This window comes from Haliotis rufescens, unplaced genomic scaffold (assembly GCF_023055435.1).
Source record: "Haliotis rufescens isolate VD_foot unplaced genomic scaffold, xgHalRufe1.0.p SCAF_20, whole genome shotgun sequence".
NCBI lineage: Eukaryota > Metazoa > Mollusca > Gastropoda > Lepetellida > Haliotidae > Haliotis > Haliotis rufescens.
This window is the reverse complement of record NW_025963891.1, coordinates 1,021,242-1,046,736: the sequence shown is the minus strand read 5'-3', so window position 1 is coordinate 1,046,736 and position 25,495 is coordinate 1,021,242. Positions and strand designations below refer to the sequence as shown.

The 25,495-nt window shown below is 40.6% G+C and overlaps 2 protein-coding genes across 8 annotated transcripts in view; one reads left to right on the top strand and one right to left on the bottom strand.

Moving 5' to 3' along the window:
- LOC124151049 (short-chain dehydrogenase/reductase family 42E member 1-like) overlaps positions 1 to 25,495 on the top strand; it is a 314,896-nt gene that overhangs the window by 74,170 nt on the left and 215,231 nt on the right. The window contains exon 1 of one of the 2 annotated variants that reach the window (XM_046523340.2): positions 3,437 to 3,542. The exons of the other annotated variant lie outside the window; for it this stretch is intronic. Within the exon in view, the coding sequence (XP_046379296.1) occupies positions 3,462 to 3,542 (81 nt within the window). The 5' untranslated portion in view covers positions 3,437 to 3,461. Of the gene's footprint in view, positions 1 to 3,436; positions 3,543 to 25,495 lie in introns of those variants that run through there. 2 annotated transcript variants of the gene reach the window in all.
- The window catches only part of LOC124151044 (netrin receptor UNC5C-like), a 420,080-nt gene that overhangs the window by 353,916 nt on the left and 40,669 nt on the right, over positions 1 to 25,495 (bottom strand). For all 6 annotated transcript variants that reach the window (XM_046523327.2, XM_046523329.2, XM_046523331.2 and 3 more), the window contains exon 2: positions 20,582 to 21,557. The gene's annotated coding sequence lies outside the window, so the exon portion shown is untranslated. The remainder of the gene's footprint in view (positions 1 to 20,581; positions 21,558 to 25,495) is intronic.

Below are 25,495 nucleotides of genomic sequence, written 5' to 3'. Positions count from 1 at the left end.
GTTGGGGCAGTTAAAGGTATTTTTGTAGATCTGGTTGAACACATTTTCAAGGCCCAGCTAACGATTCTGCCAAAATGGATATGTATCCGAGCCATACATTTAAAAAGACTAATTTTGTAAGAAATTAACTTTTTCCTGTTTGTTTGAAAGAAACACATTGTTAAAGAAAATATTCTAAAATTTCGGCTGTGTCTTGACTCCATGATTACACAATCAGTCTCAGGTGCGGATGAAGACAGAGTTAAAGTATCCTTAATTGTGAGGTAGCCTGATGGAAATTCCTGGTAATCTTATAAAACACTCTTGATGTACTCTCTCACTCCTTCCACGGGGTGTAAAGTGTGATAGGGCATGATTGAATGGAGAAGAAGTACCTGTTGTTTAAAGTTGTACAAAATCCTGAAATGATGGATCAGATTCGTCATCCAGACCACACATGACTGAAAGAAATTATGAATAGCTCCTGCATTGTTTTTAGAATGAAATCCAATTCTGGCAAACACCCTCTAATGTATTTCGAAACACCTACTGTTACTTATGGGGGTGGGGCAAACCTTCGTTGTCACAATGGAAGATTAACAGATGTTATGATGTGATGGAAATAGTTAGAGAAATAACAAAAACCATTAACGTAACAATTTGGGGAGCAACTCCAACCTCTGACAACAACAAACTCGCAAGAATGAGTGCAAATGCTATAATAAGATGGGTGCAACTGCCAACACAAACAACGCTATATACCAAGTTTCATAGACGAGGCAATCACATTTGTATCAATAGTTTTTACCTTCAAGAACCATTGTCATCCTGAAGTAGTTTTTGTGGGTAGGATTTTCTCTCATAATGTTGAACAAGCTGGTAAAACGATAAGAAGTTAATCTCAGTATCATTTAATGCCCGGCTATGTTTTGATCCACGACAGAGAGATGTGCCGGAATTGATTGTCTAAACATACTGCTGGGCAAGAAATGTTCCAGGTAAGCACGGCTGGTGTGCTGGCAACACGTGGGAATTTGCTTTTGTGAACATGTTTTTAGGAAAATACTTCCATTTGATACAGGTAGAATTGCCCGTACAGCAGTGGAAATGACCTTTAATGATGTAAAAAGATTCTCATTGAATACTTGAAGTATATCTGTATATCGGAGACAATAGATTTAGCAGGTCCTCACCTGATTTCCCGCCAGACTCGGGTAATAAATTGTCTATCAATCATCCAGGTAGGTAGCTGGGCTGTAAAACACTTAACTTTGGAAATGTCTGATGATTTGGAAAGTTTCTCTGGCGTGTGGTTGGCCTTATTTCTTTCAGAATTAAAGTTTTTATTTTGTTGTTTACTGCTTTTGGCAGTGAAATGTGCTTTGGGTTTTTCTTTGATGGTATTAGAGTTGCGGGTAGTCTAATTGTAGGGTTAGTAAGGTGGGAGATGTGTCTGCCAGATGGAAATGATATTATGTAGCATTATAGTTAATGTAGGAATGTAGGGGCATTCGGTTTACAAGCCATTGTGTGAGTGAGTGAATGATGTTTTACGCTGCAGTCAGCTACATTCCAGCTCGGTCACAGCTGCTTGTAAATAATCATGTTTGGGCAAAGCAAATAAATCACACTATCTGGGTACAGTGACACATGCTTCGTGAGATCATACATTGGAGTCACACGATCCTAGTTTCAGATTGCAGTTATGAAAAGGGTGGTGCTGGTGACCACCTATTATGTCTTGAAATCCTCACCTTGAGAGAAGCATGGATTATTTGAGACACATATTCCCTGGAATCCCCATTGAGACATCAAGGGTACTGGGTACATGTTAATCCTTGGAATATCTACAGGGTGACAATCAAGGGAACTGGGGACCTTTTTATTTTCTGGAACCCCCATGGAGAGATGACCTGTGGTACTGGGAGCCTATATGTCCCTCTGTCCCCATGGACGTACAACCGTTGAGTATTGCATGAACATATATCTTCAGAAGAATCAGAGCTATCAGGTATAAGATTGCTCATGGTGAGACTGGTATAGGGTACTGGGTACCAGAGGGGATACCATGGGGGGACAAGCTGAGGGTACTGGGTACCAGAGGGGATACCATGGGGAGACAAGCTGAGGGTACTGGGTACCAGAGGGGATACCATGGGGAGACAAGCTGAGGGTACTGGGTACCAGAGGGGATACCATGGGGGGAAAAGCTGAGGGTACTGGGTACCAGAGGGGATACCATGGGGGGACAAGCTGAGGGTACTGGGTACCAGAGGGGATACCATGGGGGGACAAGCTGAGGGTACTGGGTACCAGAGGGGATACCATGGGGGGACCAGTGGGGGGACAAGCTGAGGGTACTGGGTACCAGAGGGGATACCATGGGGGGACCAGAGGGGACACCATGGGGGGACAAGCTGAGGGTACTGGGTACCAGAGGGGATACCATGGGGGGACAAGCTGAGGGTACTGGGTACCAGAGGGGAGACCACGGGGAGACAAGCTGAGGGTACTGGGTACCAGAGGGGATACCATGGGGGGACCAGTGGGGAGACCGTGGGGGGACAAGCTGAGGGTACTGGGTACCAGAGGGGATACCATGGGGGGACCAGTGGGGAGACCGTGGGGGGACAAGCTGAGGGTACTGGGTACCAGAGGGGATACCATGGGGAGACAAGCCGAGGGTACTGGGGACCTATTATATCCTAGAATCCACATGGTGAGACAACCATGGGGAAATGGGGATCTCTTATATCCTGGAATTTTAGTAAGGTGTTAATGTATGAACATGTATCAGCAGAGGATTCAAACGACTTTCATTGAGTCTTCAGCCAGGAAGCTGTAGCATTATTTACAAATGCCTTGATTTGTAACAAGGACATTCTAGCTGTCATATGTGATGTTTACTTTTCAGAACAATATAAAAATCAAATTTTCTAAAGTGTATAAAAATACCAACTATTCCACACACAAAAATTATCTAAAAGCCTTGAGATGTTCTGAAAAAGTCTTGAGAATTTTTTTTTGAATGTTCAAAGTATTGGACCGATGTCTGCAATGGAGTCTTTTCCAGTCAATAAGCAAGTGATATATAAAGTCTTAATGTCAGCTTGACAGTTTGGAATGTACTCTATGGATGTGTTATAGTCACTGTGTCCTGGAGGTTGTTAAGAATCTCAAAAACTCAAAGAATTTAGGAAATGGGCACTATTACCATACTCTGTCTGTCCTAGTGAACACGGAACTGGTATATGGAGTACAGATTCTTCATTACCAAATGGCCATGGCAGTTGTTGCACCATAAATGTACATGGCAGTGTTGGTTAACATTGTTGTGGCAGCCAGTCACAGAAAAACATGGAAGAATGAGGCAGTTTGCATGTTTGTGTTACTGCCAAGACATATAATGTTCCTTTTGAACAGCCATGAGCAGGCAACACACACAAATGTTATTCGTGAAGATTTCTTCGTTTTGGTCAGCAATGATCCTTAACATTGAAGAGGCAGGACCAGTATCCCCGGGTGAAGATTCTGTGGAAGATTTTCTTACCTCCAAAGAAGAGGTACAGATATTATAGACCAGATATGAAGAACAAGCACAGAGAAAGATCTCCACAAATGATAAGTAACTGTTACCATACTGATTAGAAACACAGAGAATATAAAACCACGTGAACGTTTTCAGATTGGCACCAAGCTTGTACACACACTCTAACGTGAGGTTTTGTCCTATGATAAGCTACCTGAAACTCTCCTGCAAGGTGAAGAAGAAAAACAATAGATTATTGTGGCTGGCGTTAACTCAAGGTAAATTCATGAAGAGGTCCCACGGTGTCCAAGTCATTAAGGCAAGGTGGTTTCTCCATCAATTCTCTAACTAAACACTCCCAGTTTTTAGGAGACATATAACTTGCTCTAGTTAATGTTCCTACTCTGAGACAAAACAAGAAGTGGTCTGAGATTGTGTATGGATTTTTCTCCTTCTCTGTTGATTCAACAAGGGAGCATTTAGACAGAACATGTCGTACTGCAACATTCTTCTCAGGTGACGTGTTGAAGGTCAAATCTATCTTTAAGTATCCTTGAATTTTTTAAAAGCAGTGCTATGAAATGTAGGGTTGTGTTTAGTTCATCTCTGAAGATGTTGGTGACAGTTCTTTGGAATTTGTATATGAATTTTGTGATTAGTTTTATAACTACCTAAAAGTGAACTTAACTGGTGACAATATCTGTTTAAGATATATGTTGGCTCCTAAAAACTCAAGTTTGGCTCCTAAGGTATTCAAAAATACTTAAAGGGCTGTGACATATGTTTGACTTGGTAAACAAGCTTTTGACTTGGTAAACAAGCTTTTGACTTGGTAAACAAGTTTTGGACTTGGTAAACAAGCTTTGGACTTGGTAAACAAGTTTTATATTTGGACTGTTCACATTTTAGGGTTGGATCTTGAGTCATCTGATTTGTTGGTTTGAAGGGCTATATCAGGAAGCAATTACCTCACAGGCATTAAATAACCTGTTAACATGGTTAAGCGAAAAATAACCTTTGTCATAACATGGTAAGTGGAATTTTAGATCTTCCCTAATGGCATTGTCCTGACTTCGCAGAGATGAGAACCCAACTTCTTGGGCTGAAGGATAATGACGGCCATGTTGGATCCATCTTTCCACACAAACATAAATCTCCCAGCATGCCTCACCATCTCCACCAGTGCTTCTTGCATAGTCAGGTGGTAATGGCAACTTCAAAGGTTACTTCCTGTTTAAGATTTCAGCTGTGACTGTCCTTAGTGGGTGTTTAAGTAAATCAATTTTTAACAGCAGAACAGCATGGCAAAGAGCTAGCTTTGGGCCACATGACTTCAAAACACAAGTTTCATGCCTAATTTAGCAAAAGCATCATTTCTGCTGTAACTGACTGTGACTGATTTGAAAGATCAAATATTTTCATTTAGCATTTTAATTGAAAGGCAGGGAATTGTAATAATATTGTGGAAAGTTTGAGATAATTGCGGGGGATCACTGCACATGATGATGATGATGATGATGATGATGATGATGTGCTTGAAACTAAACTGTTTTGGAGACATTTGTAAGGTATCATTTTGCTTGATGATGATGACAATGACAGCGACGACGATTATGACGACAACGATGATGATGATGATGATGATGAATGATGTTGAGATATGATAGAAATATTTTGACATTTCTGTGTGTGCATCTGCTTGTAGTAGTCCGGACTAAAGATCGTTCAGACATGTTACAGTCATGTACAATCTTTTGTTTGTGATATATATATATATACACACACACAATATAAACATATATACATTCAGTCATCAAGGTATTCTCATCATCCAAACACAGTGGTCTTGAAATAATACACCACTGTCCATCTGGTTATCATAGGTCTTCCTGGATAGGAAGAGAAGCCAGTAGATTCCTTATCACAGAGACAAGGGGTTTGGAAGCCCAGTGTATTTTTTGCATTCCTCAATCAATCACCATGAAGTAAACCCAGCTTGGTTCTAATAAGTGGTACAGCTTCCAAAGCTTAGACATTGTTTGTGTCTTTGTGTACAGCTTGAACATAAGTACACATTGGGGAGCAATTTTTGGTTTCCCAAGTATGGTATATATATGCAATTTTGCTTAAGCGTCACTCACTCACTCACTCACTCACTCACTCACTCACTCTGTGTGTACAGTTTGAATAGCAATTTTTGGTTTTCCAAGTATGGTATATATATGCAATTTTGCTTAAGCGTCACTCACTCACTCACGCACTCACACAGTCACTCACACAGTCACTCATGCACACAGTCACTCACTCACTCACTCAAATATATAGCAGTCAGTATTACTACATGATGAAAACAGTGTGATATATATTCCATTTACAGTTAGTATTTCACCTCTACATGATGAAAACAGTGTGATATATATTCCATTTACAGTTAGTATTACACCTCTACATGATGAAATGAAAGGGTAGGGGAAGGATTTCCAAGGATAAACAGTATTTCTCTAGCCAAGAGATGAAAGCTGTGAAATTGGAGTTTCTCTGAGTGGCCCCCCGACATGTGTAGTGATGATGGCTCTTATCACCAGCCCAGATACACACTGCAAAATTAGGCGCAAAAATCTGCATCGCAAGCGTCCGTCTGCTTGAAAGAAAGTAAAGGCGTTTTCACCTGCATTTGTAGTTCCTGTGATAAACAGGTTTCCTGATTTCAAAGCATCACCAGAGAAGTGATAATTATAATAAAATTTGATAAGATCAGGTGGCAAGTTTGGCCGATAGCTATAAAGACGGAGATAAGACTTCTAACAAAGTTCTGTAAATAGCAGATAGGTAATCCTGCAGTGTTCTGGGGCCGGTCTTCATCCAAAGATGTGCAAACATGTTTGTTTTTGTGCCTATTTACATCTGTACCTGCTTCATGAAGTGATGTAGAGTTGACAGGAGAGAACCATGAAGTCGGTAGGGGGGGATAGTTCCTCCGGGCATCATCAACGAGTTGATTCTCATGTCTCCTGTCCATCTACAGTTAGTGAGAGTTGGAGTTGACAGTCAGCTCATGGCATGGTGTTTACACATCAGGATTGATGACTGGGTGAATCTGGTATTCAAACTCAAAACATAGGATTCTGGCATGTCTAAGGGAAGCAACTCTGCAGAGTGCCCCCTTTCATACATAGTCAAACAACCAACTGCAGTCAAATTTCCAATATCCTACTTTATAAATCATTGCCTAAAAAAGTGGGGATACAATTAAAGTACAGTGAAAGCTTGTGAACTCCATTAACTAAATATTGTTTAAGATTATGTAATTTCCTATCTTGAACGTAATACAACTTCTGTATATTTTCGGTATTTTTTTGGACCGCAAGTTATTTAAGTATAGCTGTATTTAATCTGTTTATTTTTTGCAAATAACTATTTTAGTCCCTCCAGAAAATATATATATATATGACTTACAACTGAAATGAACCCCATTCACACATCATAGAGTTTAATGTGTTCTGTTTGCTTCAATGAGAAACTTCACATGGCCATGCTAACTAAGTGACTGTCTTTTCCACTTTGGGGCACAGTTCACTATAGCAAGTCTCACATAGGTAGAATTGTTGAAAGATGTGAGCTCAGTCATATACATCTGCCATTGTTCATAGAATATTGAAGTAATTTATTATAAGTCAGTTTTAGGTAAAATTTGGTATACCAGTCGGCTTTGTTGCTCGATCCTAAGCTCACCCGACTGTCAGCTCATCCGAACAAGCCACAGCGAGCATCCAAGCACAGGAATACACTGTCAAGTTGTCTTGCATTTACTGCATGAAGTATTAATGTGAGTAAATGATCTAGTCCATATTTTATAACAAGAATTAATCAAAACTAGTGGATGGGGAAATATTGTCCAAAAACATCCTGTAAGAAGATACGTCCTATTCCCCAAATCTTTGTTTTCCAAAACTACATATCCAACCAAGCCCAACATTTATATCCTGTAATCACCAGCATAAATGCATAAAATATGATTGTAAAAACTGAACATCCGATAAGAATAGACTGTAGAGCTTGTATTTCCTGTGAAGTTAAGAGCTCATGAGGTGTTGTTATCGCACTGCTGTTACCCAATAGTCCCCTCCTGGATCTAATCTACCGTATTTGACACCAGGGCGGATAGGATGTTTAGCTGCCTTACATGCATGGTACCACTGCTGCTGCTAATGTGTCTTAAAATGTTATATAAACTCTTCACATGTCAGATGCAGCTCTTTCTCTCCGCTACGACTTCCCCTTCGGCTAAATGCCTATCTGTGCAGGCTCTCTGCTTCCCCTTTATTGCCACAAACCATCTGGAAACGATTGTTTTAGAAACCCCTTTCCATGTTCGAGAAGAGATAAGGTTTTGTCAATTTTGAAAAATCGCATCTGCTGCTTATACGCTCAGGTGAAAGGAGTGAGTTTGACTCCACAAATGCCATTCTCAAGCGCTTTTGTTTTCAATGGGTAATTAGACAAATTTTCAATAGCAGGAAGGTAAGTGGCATCGTCTGATGTTTCCTCTGAGTCTTGAAAAGGTGTTAGGAAAAGCTTATCTGATCGCAATCGAAAAATGGACAAGTTAACGAAGAGATATATCAGCCATTTTCGCTTTTTCCTTGGTACATATCTCGAAATATTGACAAACGAAACAGGTCTTATGTCGTATTTCCGTCGCCCATCAACCAGGTGTGCTTCCCATAGAAACTAATGCACAGACAGACCCGCAAGAAAAAAGAGAGAGGATATTTGCTTGTTAAACATGTGAAATGTGATCCTTGTTTCTTGTTATGCTATCCGGTAATTTCAGAGAGTAATGGAGAGAGTTTTTGCACTGACGTACTACTCTCCTGAAACTATTCATAACTGTTTGTATGTATGTTTGCCTGCAAGACATTGTATCTGGCTGTGTTGTGATGTAATTATGTTAAAAATCCAGTGTTTTACTTCCAATATTATTTGTCTTTACCTTGTGTGCCACAGATGCCAAGGAAAGACATACCTGGCCACTTTCATGAATTGACTGACAGACAAGAATGTGCGTCTGCTCTATTTTGGGCAGTAATGGCAATTGTCTTTTGTTGACGACCAAGGTGTGAATGCTATGTTGTTGTTGTTTTTCCTCGCTCGTAGCCCTTTCTTCATTGCAAACTGTTTGCTGTGTTGATATCTAGGTCATTCTGTTCCTCAGTTTCATGCACAATTAGTAGCAGCTATCAGAAGGGTGGCAGTTGAAAGTCTTTTGTTATTTTGATTTGCGTGACTGGGTTGATACAGATGGTTGGAGATAGGATCAAGATGATGGCTGTGGTTATTAAGTTAAAGGATAGTAAAAAACCTTTTGGCAGTGATTTGAGAGATTTGCATATTTAGTTTTTGATCACTGAGAACAGAGAACTCTTTACTTTTATAGCTGTTTATAATGGCTGACAAGACCAAGTTATACATTCCTACCTTGTAGAGCAATTGATAAGATCCATTGTGTATCTTTTGATACTAGTATATCACTGAAATATGTCCAAAATGTCTAAATGTTCAGTTTTGAGGAGTCCTATGTACCCCCACCATAACTGGTTCATCGATCACTGGATTGTGTGGTTTGTTACTGCTGTGCGATGTCAGGCAACAAACACTTGATTTTTTATGCAACTTGTGTGTGTGGCAGATGCTGCTGGTGTCATCACTGATTTTCAGTCATTCATTCATATAATTGTCACCCCTACTTCGACTTTTAAGTCAAGTGAAATCTGTTTCAGTGTATAACGGGAATGGTTATTCTCTGCGTTGACATCAATGCATGTCATTTTTCATACAGAATTTATATCATGCAAATCTTCCACGTTGTGTTGTCTTCTAGTTACATTCATGTCATCATAGGGCAGCGTCTTTCAGTGCTTGAAACATTAGCTGTTCCCACCAGTATCTTTGTTGCATATCTCAAACCTCATTCCATTCCTGTCACTGTATCCCACTGAGATTAATTCTGTGGAAACAGCCGTTTCAGGACAGATACACAGGTATAATTTTCTAGTGTCAGAGTTCCCTGCACATCCAAACAAACCCACTCCTTTTTGGCGTGGCAAGTATTGCTCCTGGACGGCAGCCATGACGCGTCTGGGATGAGAGTTCCGTCTGCCAGAAGGTACCTTCATGGACAGGTGTCCCACATATCATCAAGATACAGCCACTCACCCACACCAAAAAGGTTTCTTTCTTATGTTATGCATGTACTTTAATCCCCTGGTGAGAGGTTTCTTACAACACAGCACATTTTCACAGGTACAGGTGTCTCAAGCCACAGAAAGGTCCAACATCCATCCTCACCATTGCATCAGACACCTCACACATCCTAATCCTGCCCCACATATGCCTGTCTGTTCACATGCTACTGTGTTCCCAAGTACACCCAAGCTGTCAAGATAGATTCATCATCCATCCATGTTCTATGAAGATCACACTCGATCCTGCTTACATGTGTCTTTCGTTCATGGGATATCTACTTTAGAGTATACCAATATACCAATATCTCCTGTCGCCATCTTGGCCCACCGTAACCATCCAACCCAGCCTCTTGCCAATGTCTCCGGTTTCCATCATGGCCCACCGTAACCATCCACCTCAGCCTCTTACCAATGTCTCCTGTTGCTGTCTTGGCCCACCGTAACCATCCACCTCAGCCTCTTACCAATGTCTCCTGTCGCTGTCTTGGTCCACCGTAACCATCCACCTCAGCCTCTTACCAATGTCTCCTGTCGCTATCTTGGCCCACCGTAACCATCCACCTCAGCCTCTTACCAATGTCTCCTGTCGCTGTCTTGGTCCACCGTAACCATCCACCTCAGCCTCTTACCAATGTCTCCTGTCGCTGTCTTGGTCCATCGTAACCATCCACCTCAGCCTCTTACCAATGTCTCCTGTCGCTATCTTGGCCCACCGTAACCATCCACCTCAGCCTCTTACCAATGTCTCCTGTCACCATCTTCGCCCAACATAACCATCCACCCCAGCCTCTTACCAATGTCTCCTGTCACCATCTTCGCCCAACATAACCATCCACCCCAGCCTCTTACCAATGTCTCCTGTCACCATCTTCGCCCAACATAACCATCCACTCCAGCCTCTTACCAATGTCTCCTGTCACCATCTTCGCCCAACATAACCATCCACCCCAGCCTCTTACCAATGTCTCCTGTCACCATCTTCGCCCAACATAACCATCCACCTCAGCCTCTTACCAATGTCATCTGTGTCGCCAACCTTGGACAAGGCCACTTCACCAGCTACATCCTCTACCACAATGTTATTACTATGAATAGACAATGCCTTCTAGAAAGTGGTCAATGTAACATATGTTATTTTTGGGATTACACTCTTTTAGGAACGTACAAATTCTAGTACTTTTTTTGTGGAAATTTGAACACACACTCTCATAGTAAGGCACCTAATCGCCAGCAAAGAAGTCAGCAACCTAGACCTCACCCACTCAGCTACTGTTCATACAGTCAGTGTTTAATGACTATTACTGATGAGAATGAAGAAACTGAGGGACCAGATTGACTTGTGAGGGTTTAGAAAAGTACAAATTGAATCTTTCATTATACTTAACGGACTAGATCAGCGATGCTTCATGTGATCCAATAACCTATGTCACTTATATCTTAAACATAATGTTTGGACACTGAAGGCTATTATCATCTGAACTGTTTGAGTCTTCTCAAAGTAAAGGACAGATTCTGGTTCTATCACTGATAATAGTGTGTATAACTTTTTGTAATATTTGGCTCAGTTGATGGTTTGTATGTAGTCTTGAGAAGACTCTCAAAAACAATTGTGGTTGGTTCTTGTGGTTGAATTCCTCCCGTAAGTACCTGAAGCAATCACCACCCATGCCAAACACAACTCGTACAACACTGCTCGTGCTGTACCTGCTCCTTGAACTGGCCAGTAAACTCCTCACACCTCTTGTGCTGTAAGGGGCAGTAAGGAGCTGTAAACCTGCCACAACATCACCTCCTTGAGTAAATGGCCAAGCCCAAACCTCAATGGCAGAGTCAGGCACTCTGTAGACACGATGAAGTTATTGGAGAATAATGGCTGCTCCTTGACCTGGCTGAGGGGTTTATTGGCCAAATGTGCTCACATTCCCATAGGAATATATGTCTGCTATGGACTTATGGTTCTTTGGTTTGTGTTAGCTGAATGAATGGTCAGATGGATCTGATCTCGTGGCCATATGGTCTTCAGAACACATAAGCTAGCAGGGCACGGTAGAGGTTACTACTGTTAGAAATGTAATGTCCTGTTCTAGACGGGCAGATTACAATATTCATGATGTGTGTCAGTACACAAGATATTGGTGGTTTCAGGAAAAGATTACTATACCAGAACTCAATAACAGACTGACTCATCCACAGATGGCGTGTGACCACAACATCAGTCCACTTCGTACAGAAGTACCTGTACAAACTTCTGCTGCACTCACTGAAGTCATAAAAACTATCCCAGGCTGAGGTGTCAGGAATAGTATTGTAGGTTAATGAACAGAGGTTTCTTTGATAGTGGTTCATAAACAGATGCTTATGAAATGGATGGAATCGTACAAAGGTTTTTCCAGTTGGTATAGATTTCATTTGATTATGGAAATGAGTTTTGTGGCCTCTATCTACAGTCAGGTCAGTTTTTAAGAGTGGCGTCTGCTCTTTTCTTAACCTGTCGGACTGACTGAGCATTCTACTCACAGTTTCTCATATTTCAGAAGAGGCAAGTCAGATGTTGTGTAGTTAACTGCCTCTGAGGTGAAGTGGACAGAGTGTTTGCCTGAAGAGCGGATGGTTGGTGGTTTGATCTCATGGCCGTGTCATACCTAAAGACATTATAAGATGGTAGTTGTCAGCTCGGAGTCAGTTTAAAAATAATAAACCTGTGTTTGGACTTGTACAAGCAGGCTCACACATGTGTGCACGTCGCTATATGAGTCAAACAATACTGAATGTGGCAGTAAACCCCATTGCTCTTCTCCATGTTGTGTAGCAGCCTCTTTCTCTTGCCCTGAATTAAACTGTATAAAAGAGACATTATTCAGAGCTTGATTGCTCTATCAAATAAATAGTTATTAATTCACAAGTGTGATCATTACAGTTGTGCACTTCGTCATAACATGGGCTATGGTATAGGCAGAGATACGTGTCTTGGGTTACTGCCTGTATGTGCTGTACAGATCTGTGGAGTAGGCAGCATAGCAGTGAATATGTCAGATACCGATGCACCTTGGCATACTTGAACCACCCGACCCTGTCAGTAGCATCTGTAGCAGGTGTAGCATAGGATCTGCACACCCTGTGGTAGTAGGTGGGATGTGGTGAACTATCTGCACACCCAGTGGTAGTAGGTGGGATGTGGTGAAGGATCGTCATACCCTGTTGAAGTAGGTAAGAAGCTGACAAAAACCAAAATCTCTAATATACACTGTGGGCACTGTTAGTCTGGTAGTCGACAGGACCTGGACAAAACTTCTCTATTACACCACAATGAGTACTGGTAGTTGATGGGACCTGGATAAAACTTCTCTATTACACCACTACGAGTCCTGGAAGTCAACAGGACCTGGACAAAACTTCTCTATTACACCACTACGAGTCCTGGTAGTCGACAGGACCTGGACAAAACTTCTCTATTACACCACAATGAGTACTGGTAGTTGATGGGACCTGGATAAAACTTCTCTATTACACCACTACGAGTCCTGGAAGTCAACAGGACCTGGACAAAACTTCTCTATTACACCACTACGAGTCCTGGTAGTCGACAGGACCTGGACAAAACTTCTCTTTTACACCACAATGAGTACTGGTAGTCGATGGGACCTGGACAAAACTTCTCTATTACACCACAATGAGTACTGGTAGTTGATGGGACCTGGATAAAACTTCTCTATTACACCACTACAAGTCCTGGAAGTCAACAGGACCTGGACAAAACTTCTCTATTACACCACTACGAGTCCCGGTAGTCGACAGGACCTGGACAAAACTTCTCTTTTACACCACAATGAGTACTGGTAGTCGATGGGACCTGGACAAAACTTCTCTATTACACCACAATGAGTACTGGTAGTCGATGGGACCTGGATAAAACTTCTCTAATATACACTGTGGGCACTGTTAGTCTACTGCAGCAGTGCCAGCACTGAGCTGTGAGGAGCCTGCTGTGCCTACAGACTGGACCATCGCGTCTCTCCAGGCTCTGGGCTGCATGCTGTCTTGTTATAGATTGCTTATTTTAGGGCAAGGGATTAATCACCGGGTAATTCATCCCTGTGATGAAGTAATTAAGATTGTTTACATCTGTGCTTGAGCTTATTTACATATCACAATGTTTGTCTTTGATTTCTCGACTGCTCAGCCACGGTTACCTCAGAAGTAAACACGACTTGCATGATGTTAACAGATTTATTAGAAGCATCTTAAACCTATTTACTCGTTATGAATCTCTGGTCATTTTCAGGATCAGGTTTACACAAGGTGGCTCATTCAGGGTGAATTGTAACTATTTCATGTGTACAGGATATAGTCTGTCTTACGTACCCTACAGTTTATACTTCAACAAACAATCACCCCCATTCCATCCTCATCTCCTTGTCAAGCCTAGCAACCTTTTCGCATCCCCTTTTCAAATAAAGGAAACTCCTGAAATTAAGTTTGTTGTTTAATGCCACACTCAGCAATATTCCAGCTATATGACGGTGATCTGTAAATAACAGAGTCTGGAGCAGACAATCCAGAGATTGACATCATGAGCATTGATCTATGTATTTGGGATACAATAACATACATCAACCAAGTCAGCAAATCTGGCCAATCCTGTTTGTCGCCTCTTGCGACAAGCATGTGTTCCTGAAGAACAATTTTAACAGGATCTTCATGACAGCCTGAAATTTAGAGACTTGAGTTTTCCTTTTTACTTGTTTATTCATTTATTGAATTACTTTTATTAAATCTTATACTAGGGCTAGGATGGGTACTCAGGTTGGGTGGGTACTGAGTAGGACCCGGGTACCCACACGACGACCCAGACCCATGGTAGTCACATGACATATTTTTTGAATGAATGAATACACAACAGGGCATGAATATTCGCATTTCTTTCTGACTATTCACCACATTCCTTCTGACTAATATATTTTTAAATAAAAATAAAGCTTCAGTCAACTTCAGTGTATGCATGACAAGATTGTTTTATAGTGTACCTAAATACATTTTGCCAGGGGTTATGTCAAACAATTCCAAATCGGACATCTTGCACCCATCTCTTGAGACCTACAGAGGATACCAAGGTAGAGTTGGGTAATAGGGGGGCGGATAGTCTATTTGACTTGTCAAAACCCTACATTATACACAACTTTATCTAGGGGGCCACTAGTCTTGTACAGGGATGAGAGAGTGATATGTTAGGACTTTATTCCAGTCACTACTGTTGTGACCTGTATTACAAGGGATAGACCAACGATTAGTTTCTGAAAATATATAATTTGGAAAGGAAACAAACAGCAATTTATATTGAAAAGGAGCCCCATTGAGAAAGGAAATTTAGCACCTGTGGAAAATCTAGACTTGCTTCGTTTAGCGCTTTACCATTAGAGTACCAAGGGCTCTGTGGAAAGGAAAATAATATGGTTCAGGGACTGTGAGACAGGCTAGACAAGCGAGTACACTGACCTGACACCATTGTTGTGATCAGTCCATGAACAAGTTGACTGGAAGACCCAGCTCTGGTAATCCATGTACAGGCATGGAAGCTCTGATGGTTGAAGTGATAGAGTAATGTTTGGAAACGTGGCCCCAGTTTGCTAAATGATGGAAGAGCTACAGCTGTCATTTTTTGGTCTACGTTAAAGTATGGAAGTTATGATAGCCGCTTACATCACTTGTGAGTGAGTGATGTAGGAAAGCCCAAAGTGATGCAGGTCTTAGATGCTTACCTCTTTGGTGACACCCACGAGTATGGGTTGGTGCTGATAAACCTAGAAACATAAGCGGGGCAGATCAGGGATCTGACCCCACCAACATTGGTTGCACAGAGAATTGCAGCACCTCAGACGATATGGTGTGAATAGGCCACCATGGCCACCTCACTTGTGCAACAAGGCTATGGTACGGACCATCAATTCAGGGTTCCGTTCTAAGATTCAGCAGTGATTCATAGTCTCAATGTTACAGTTACATTTCAAGATTTCAAGTAATGATGAATCATAGTTTGACAGCAATTAAGTCTTACAGTTTCTTTTCACAAGTAGTGGTAATGGCATGTATCTGAACTGATGCTGAAGGATGGTGAATGGATGATACCTATCAAGAGGGATTGATTCTACAACCTTGGGATCAGTGCTCTTCAATAATGAAATCACAGCTCTGTTTCACGTGATGGTATATAGTGAAATAACTGTTCAAACCTTTGCAGGAAATAGAAAATGATTGTCATGAAATTCTCTTCTTTACGTCTATATTTCTAGCTAAGCTGAATTCATTCCGAAATAATACTTTCATCAATTCTAAAACCAAACTTAAAATATACTGGTAAATGTACCTCCTTTGAACAGATGCTAACACCGTTAAGAAACGGGAAAGCAAAGAGTTCTCAGACGTTATTAATGACTGACCCTTCCTTTTGAAATCCGTTGGAGTCCATTGGAATCCCATCAGGATACCTCTGACCTGGCCCAATGACCCTCATCAATCACACGCTTGTTATATCACAGTCTAAATGCTTGTTATTGATGACGCAGGAAATGGACTCCAACACAGACTTTTGAAAGGAGGAAAGCTGGTTTCAAGTATCAGTTTTGAAATTGGTATATTTTCATATTGTTAATTTCAAGTTTCTTGATAGTAATGAAGGATGGACCTTTTTTCCTCTTAGGCCAATTAGTTAAATTGTGCAATTTATTTATTTGTGTTTCGGTATTTGTTTCTTTTGTCATGTCTGTACATCCTTAATTAAGTGAGTATTCATATATTGATATAGGTCTTATTGTCCTGTCAAATGCCAGAAAATAATCAGTGTCAATTATCTCTCAAAACAGATTCCATTGGGCGTAAAAGGCAAAATAGTGATGCCAATTTTATGAATGGATCACTGAAAATCAGTGATGACACCAGGTGCTCATGAAAGCATGTCCTGTGCCTGTAGCACCGACCGCTCACACAATTTTCATAAAAAAGTTCGTGTTTGTTACACCGCACCCAGGAATTCTCCTAGGAATGTTTCCTAACCTGCATCTTGAACAATCACAAAGTGCCAAGACATTCACATGGCATTCATTCCTATGTCTGACATTGCCTTCAAGCAATTTAAATTTAAAAATTCAAACTTTAAAATGTCCAGTGTGTAACATTAAACCATGACAGTTCCTTTCCAGCTGACAGAAATTTCTCCATTTCCTACAGCTTTCCGACATGTGACATCATTCTGCCAAATGAAAAATGAGCTCAACTTTACATCTGTGAAAGCTTGACTTTTCTTCCATTTTTCCATATTTTCTCAACTCCTACACCAGTGTGATGGCTATGCATGAATTGAAAACGGAACGTTTCTTGCCACTGGCCTTCACCAAAGCCATGCCATGTGCCTTATCTAGTTTATATGTTTTCCCTAGGAATCGGAGTAGAAGAATAGAGAACATGATTTTGATCTCCAACACATGGTTTTGTTACGCCACCAACTGATGTAATTGCAAAGAGGGAAACCATTCATGAAATTGTTGCAGTATGTGAATTGTTCAATCATGAAATGACACAAGCAGGGTTGTATTATTTTCCCCTTGTTCTCAACAGCAAATATTGGGTAGCTCGTTAACCCACATAATTAATAAGAATTATACGCCTAGCTACATTCCAGCAGAGGTTATGATAGACGACGTCAATAGCATTGATGTCATCTCATGCCAACGGCTGATTGTTAATTACACCCGTTCATGCGATCTATTCTTACGCAGCATCACGTGCAGGCTGTTCCCGATAACTCTAATATACATTACTGTGACTGTGGTAAACCTAAAGCACATTAGGATGAGTATGATATAGGAATAGGTGAATAGTAATAGGGTGCATAGATTAATCAAGACCCGTAAATTGTCATATGTTCCCTGTCTCACATTTCAGTCTGTCAGATGAAAATGATAAGTCTATTAATTCGCAGATGGCTTTGGTTACATCTTACATCTACTCTATTAAATCGCCTGCTCAGCATTTTTAGTCCAATGGTGATTTTGTATCATTTGTTTGTCATGGCGTTCTGATGAAATGTTTTTCACCCGGTATCATTGTGTTCAGTGTGGCTTGATGCCTGTTAATAACATTCTATATGTAGCGTGTTAATAACATTCTCTACGTAGCGTGTTAATAACATTCTATACTTAGCGTGTTAATAACATTCTATACGTAGCATGTTAATAACATTCTACACGTAGCGTGTTCAGATCAGACTTCATCTTCAGTTACAGGACTGAAAGGCAGCACACAATCAACCAATAACAATTAGTTGACTAAGTCATTAATAGTTACAGATGTCTATCTTGCTCCATGCCTATTCATGACTTGGTAGAACCTCCACAACCATTGGGTGGCCTTGTGGTTAAAGTGTTTGCTCATGCCAAAGGCCCAGGTTCAGTTCCCATATGGGTACAATGTTTAAAGCCCAGTTTTTGTGTCCCCCTGCCTTGAAGTTACTGGAATATTGCTGAAAGTAGTGTAGATGTCACTTATTCAATGACTCACTCAACAAAATTAATTTCAAATGTGAAATTTGAAATTCAAGTAATATTTTAATCATGTATGCTTGTTTTCATGTTGACATTCACTTGCCAAAACGTGCCTTCTTGAGGTACCTTCTGTAAGTCTTCTAGCACCTCCGCTACTTAGTACAGATCTTACACATTGTGTGTGCCACCATGTTGAGCATCAGGACCTCAAGAGCCATTACACTGCGTTGCTAGCATCGGGCACTGCATACGCTGCAGTAATATGAACATTCTCAGCATCACGGATGTACACAATAAAAGTCTTTACAACAACATCGGCGCATGGTCAGCACCATCTGTAACAAGCAGGGTATTTTCTTGCCAGTAAAAGAGCATCCGAGCACAACATGTAAACACTATAAAACTTGTTCTTCTCACCAGGAGAGCAATTGGGCCAATGTAGATAGAGTGTGTTGGCTTGTCCAGCAGCACACCTGGCATCGAGCCATCGGAGGCAAAGACGTTTAAAGGCCTTGTTGTGTTCACCATCAGTATGGAACAGTATTCTGTTGTATCGTTTTTAGGTGGAACTGAAATTATTCTTTTGTATATCATTCCAAATTCCTGTTGTTTTCATTATGTTGTATACATTGTGACACCTTTCCTAACCTTGCTATGATATATCTATTATCTATGTGTAACTGACTGTCATGGTTCCATGTAAAAAACAATTCCATGAAACTCATACTTTTCAACATTCCCGACTTTGTCATAGTATGTATACATGTATTTGATACTGTGTGAAAATATGTGTAGCCTTGTGACATATATATTGACACTCTGAGACATATTGATATTAATATCCCAATTGCCTGGATCAATGCTCATGATATTAATCTCTGGATTGTCTGGTCCAGACTTGATTATTTACAGACTGCCGTCATATAGCTGGAATATGGCTGAGTGCAGTGTTAAACAACACACAAACAAAACTTGACATTGTCATATAGTGCAACTATTGATACCATCTGATGCTCTTCTTGACATTGTCATGTAGTGCAACTATTGATACAATGTGATGCTCACTATTGATATCATTTGATGCTCTTCTTGACATTGTCATATGGTGCAACTATTGATACCATGTGATGCTCTTCTTGACATTGTCATATAGTGCAACTATTGATATCATGTGATGCTCTTCTTGACATTGTCATATAGTGCAACTATTGATGCCATGTGATGCTCTTCTTGACATTGTCATATAGTGCAACTATTGATACCATGTGATGCTCTTCTTGACATTGTCATATAGTGCAACTATTGATGCCATGTGATGCTCTTCTTGACATTGTCATATAGTGCAACTATTGATACCATGTGATGCTCTTCTTGACATTGTCATATAGTGCAACTATTGATGCCATGTGATGCTCTTCTTGATATTGTGCTGCTATTTAGATGCTCTGCATTTTATATTGTCCTTAACTCTTTGAAAACCTCAAGATTTAAAAAGGCCAAACTCGGCTTGTCCAGTTCAACATTAAAGTCTTTTAAAAAACTGTTATGAAAGTCAACATAATAATACAATTGCCATGGGTTAAAGTTCCAAGACAAAGGTCTTCCAGGAGTACATGGCAGCACTGATGGCATAGTGTGTAACTCTGTGTTGTTATGTATTTACATTGTCACAAAACATACACATACACCTTTTGAAAGGGGGCAGTAAACTACCATTAACATAGAGGAGTAATGAAATGTTTCTTAAGCAGAAAGAGACTGTAAGCAGTGCCGTAGCCAGGCAGGGGGGCAGGGGAGGCAGTTGGCAGTGCCCCCCTGGATTTTCTATAGAAAAAAGTTTTATTTGAATCAAGTTGTGGACAAGTGATACTTGTACAAATATTTGTCCCCCCCCCCCCCAAAAAAAAAAATTTACTATGGCCTTGGTAAGTACCTATCACTCTGGATGAAGTTTGCCCAACTTTAATGGTTTAATGGTTCAATGACCTGATTGATAACTTCCTGTAGATATACAGGTAAAGTGTAACCATTCCACAAGTCCCTCATGCAGTCTTCTTAAAATTAAAAATGTAAAAAAATCCACATCAATCCTTTGATGTAATCAAGGGTATCAATCTTTAAAGAAATTGAATCATCTATGTGAAAAAAAATCAAATATTGTATTGGAGAATTGTGTAAAAAAAGAACAAGCAACTTTTGATGTTTTTGTGTAACTGTCAGTGCGTTGAAACAGAAAGATTTTCTCCAAGGCATCACAGCTCTTGATGTAAGGAAGAAGAGAATAATCAGCTTACCTGTGCTTGTCTGCTCCAGGGAAAACTCCAATAGTACTGCACAAAATAGGATCCCACAGTAAATGTACTGACCAATTAGTATTGGCCAACACTTCTCTATTATCAAGTAATTACATTCCTTCTGATGAGCTTTTGTGACTTCTCACCTAGAGAGGCGAGAGAGAGAATTGTAAGCCCACGTGCAGTGCAAGCGAGGGTATAGCAAACGGTAGACACACACACTCGCAAATAGATCCAGATGGTAAACTCCAGCTAGGTTGGGAAGCTACCACACCAGCGCTGACAGCCGGCTGCATGGAAGCCATGCACTACGCCAAGGTGCCAAATGTATTCCACATTTCTGTGGTCGGAAAGCACAGGGAAGTTCTCCTATGTCGAACTAAAACAAATTTCTTGATATTCACTATCACTGTATTTTTTTCACTTTGAGTGCCAGTAATCTCTTGTTACAGAATATCCTCAACCATCAGCTGCTGATGAAGCAGGGGAGTGTTTAATTTACTGATGCCACTTTTTATAACTATATATCAAAATGACAACTGACAGTTTGTCAAATTTGATTTGCAAAGTTGATATTTTAGAAAGAAGCTGCAAATTGTTTTCTTCACAAGCTGGTATGATTCTTGATCGATGTAATGTTATCGGATTTGCTAGTTGGCCAGAAGTTGCCTCGGATTGACAACACCTCCACAAGTCTATCCCAAGTGAGAGCTCGAACTATGTATGTTGTAGTTTTTTGGTTAGACGTTGTCAGACGTTTTTACTTTCCCTGTGAGTGTAATAGCTCCGTGGACTAGTCAACCTCTTCCGCTATGTCCAGTGAGTCCTGACATGGAAAGGAAACACTTTTACAACATATAGCACATTAAAGGAGTATGTCGTTCAAGTGTTATCGGCTGTTGAAGTTGCTGCGTAAATATTATTTGTTGTTCCCTTGAGATGGGTCCACGTTTTGATTACTGTGTTGAGGAGAGTCCTGGAAGAGAAAGAACCGAGGTTAGTTTCATGTTAACAGGAGTAGGTTTATGTCAGCTTTGCTGTCAACAGAGAAGATGGTCATGGTAATTGTGTCAGACATTAACCAGCTGTAAAGAAGGACGTGTTCTAACATAATAATAGATTCATTAAACAGCAAAATATTGCACATCTAAAATTCTTTGGAAAAAAATCCTGTTAAGTTAAATTCTAGTTTTAAGTAATAAACCGAAGCTGTATAAATGCTTAAGGTGCATCCCTATAATTATATTATGTGGAAAGGAAAGTGATACCTCATGAGACAAAAAACAGTTTTTGTTTTTACAGGTTAGGAGTTTCCTTAGATAAATCTCTTTCAAATATGGCATTTGGGACCTAGATTTGCAGTTAGCATTCTCAAATTATCAATTTTCTCAGTTTTCTTTTGCTGCAGCCTTGCAAATGTTTCTGTTGGGAATACCATGTTCCAATGAGTTTTACCAGACGTTTGTTAAGTCTACGTTCTACATACATTATTGTCAACATGTTTGTAAACAAATGAAAAACTGCATTACAATTAATACTACTAAAAAAAAGTTCAGGATCACCCGACTCCTTCATTTTACTATAGTGGGTGGTCATGCCATGACAGATTAACTATAGTAATATGAAAGAATTGTGTGGTCCTTAACTTCTTTTGAGTAGTATAAGTGAAACAATTATAGTTAGTTTTTGAAAAAGGTTATCATGAAGCAGATTAATTACTCTACTACATACTAATTGTTAGTTCTTCTATCCAAACAACAAATGGATGATAAGTCTTACAATAATATCGTTTTTTAAATATTATTGTCACATTCACGTAGGATCTCATCATTTGATGATGTGATCAGATGGAGGCTTGATAGTCATCTCTTGCATCATACTTAACTCCCATGGACTCTATAGAAGTCAAATTTATTCTTTTTACCTGTGTAACTCCTACACTCAAGATGCAATCAACATGTCAAATAGAAATATTTATGAACAGGCTTCTTTTGGGGTAATTTTGGAAACATATTGTTCCTAGCATATCACCTGTGGTGTATATCATGTATATATCTTACATTAGTATATCAGTCAGACAAAAAGTCGGTGCATCGTTTCTCCAACTGTCCTGATAGTGCTTGTGAGCGCACTGCTGTGAGGGCTGGGAGTAGCTTATCAGCCTCGGTGTCTCCGCGGACTTATAAACCAGAAATGCAGTCTACCTAGACCGGCGCAGGAGAGATGATCCCAAACACATGCATGGTGTTTGGATTACACCAGGGCCAGATTGCCATGGATCACTCTTACCAAATGTAATTCATACCGGCTCTATCAGCTCTCATGTGCAGCTCTTCTCCCTGTCTGAGTGACCATACACACCCTCCACTACTCTCTCCCTTCTCTGTAGTGGATGTACATATGTAGCCAGTCTTGTCTACCTTGCAGCCTCCATTACCCCTCACAACCTCTCCTGATCCCCGCTCCTTGCAACCATCACTGTGTTCCTTATACCATTTGTTGTTACTCACTCACTCACTCACTCACTCACTCACTCACTCACTCACTCATTTTTAAACCACTGTCATATGATTGGAATATTGACGAGGGCGGCGTTAAACAACAAACACTCACTCACTCATCTCCCTTTTCCTTTCTCAAAGATGTGGCCCACTCACTCACTCACTCACTAACTCACTCACTCACTCACTTTCAAACCACTGTCATATGACTGGAATATTGACGAGGGCGGCGTTAAACAACAAACACTCGTTCACTCACTCACTCACTCACTCACTCACTCACTCGCTCACCTCCGTTTTCCTTTCTGAAAGATGTGGCCCACTCACTCACTCACTCACCTCCGTTTTCCTTTCTTAAAGATGTGGCCCACTCACTCACTCAATCACTCACTCAATCACTTACCCACCCACCCACTCACTCACCTCCGTTTCCCTTTCTGAAAGGTGTTGCCCACTCACTCACTCACTCACTCACTCACCTCCGTTTTCCTTTCTGAAAGATGTTGCCCACTCACTCACTCACTCACTCACTCACCTCCGTTTCCCTTTCTGAAAGATGTTGCTCACTCACTCACTCACTCACTCACTCACCTCCGTTTCCCTTTTCGGACCCAAACCCTCCGTATCCCTTCATGTACATGTCACTAGAAACTATTCCCTCAGGTGCAAAGCCATCCCCCTCCCTCCCATTCACCCCATCCCACCAAAGGTTTGTTCCTTCACAATCCACACATCAGCCCTGCAGTTAGCTCCACCATGTCACACCTTCCCCCTCCCAAGTGGTCCCGAAATGAATCACTTTACCCCAGACACAACACGCTGTCAGACTGTGTTATTCAACCAAGATGACAACTTCTCTGGCTGTAACAATCTCAGGTTCGGAGCTGGTTTCTTGTATGGTTGTATGACTTTGTTGGGCATATTATCAGCAGGAATTCACACCAGCTGGGGTTATGACATCTTCTGTGTGAATTCTGCCTTCTGACTCTGTTACCCTAATCCCACTGAGGCAACTGTCTCTCTGGGTTTGGCCATCACTGTGGTCCCTTTAGATACACAGTGCACTCAGTCATGAATATTGTCAGTTTGTTTGTTGTTTAACGCTGCACTCAGCAATATTGCAGCTATATGCAGCGGTCTGCAAGTAATCGAGTGTAGACCAGACAATCCAGTGATTGATATCATGAGCATCGATCTATGCAATTGGAAAGCAATGATATGCATCAACCAAGTCAGCGAGCCTGACCACCCGGTCCTAGCTGTCATAATAGTCGCCTCTTACATCAAGCATGGGCTGCTGAAGACAATTCTAACCGGTATCATAGCAAAAATGTTGTTCACAATACACATTTGGGATTGCAAGTTTTTTTAGTTTTTTTTGTAAGTTGCATGCATGGTTTACACAAAGTTGTTCTCAAAATCATTGGTCAGTAATCAGAACGAAAATAAAATTAGATTCTTCCCCACAAAAGCAGAATTCCGTAAAGGCATTAGGATGACATCTTTTAACAGGAATTGTACACACACAAGAATCACGTTTCCAATTCTGAAGGTCAGCTTGTCCATTGATCGGCTACTAGAACTGAGCACAAGAAACAAATCAAAGGTCAAAGGGTGGTTGTGAAATAGTAGGCTTTGAAATCATGCATCCTGTCTGAAGTTTGTGGCAAGCAATATCCGTGGTATTAGATGAACACGCAATGTTGCAGCCCTTAGCTGGGCAAGGAGCAGTGAGTTTGAATCCAGGACTTGGTATGATCGTTGGCCTGTCAGCAGCATGGCTGTGTTTGGAGGTTCCATGCATATATATACGACCTGCGTCACACTGGACGTCCTCTCACAATAAGCTAGCATGACACAACAGGAATTATGTTCGAAGTGTTAAACCCAACTCACTCACCCTGAAGGATGTGATGATATTTTACATTATTTTCCTTTGTAACTGAATTTGAAAGAACAAAAGAATGCCATCCAAAGTTCTTCTAGATACACATTAAATTTTCTGAAAAAATAAAGGTTTCAATATTTTCTTTTAAACAGCAAAATTTCTCCCAATTTGCACTTTTAATTTCATCAGTTGGATTCAGTTGATAGATTTTATTACAATGGGTTAATGATCATCAGGTACAAAAATTGTCTTCTGTCAAAACAGCACCATTCAAGTCTGACCTGCTGGAAGTTAGTGAGAACTTTTAGACCAAATAACACATTATTCTCAAAAGATTTTTTTTGTTCAAATCCCTTGTCAGTCAGCGCAGCTGTTAATCAAATTGATCTGTCAACCTTTCTGAGTGTGATCATTTTAATGAAAAATCACTTTCAGTAGTTGAGAAGGCCTTTCAGTCAGGAGCTCCCTATTGGATTAGAGTTTTTACAATAATTTAATACCCTGTCTATCTAAGGTTATTTGAAA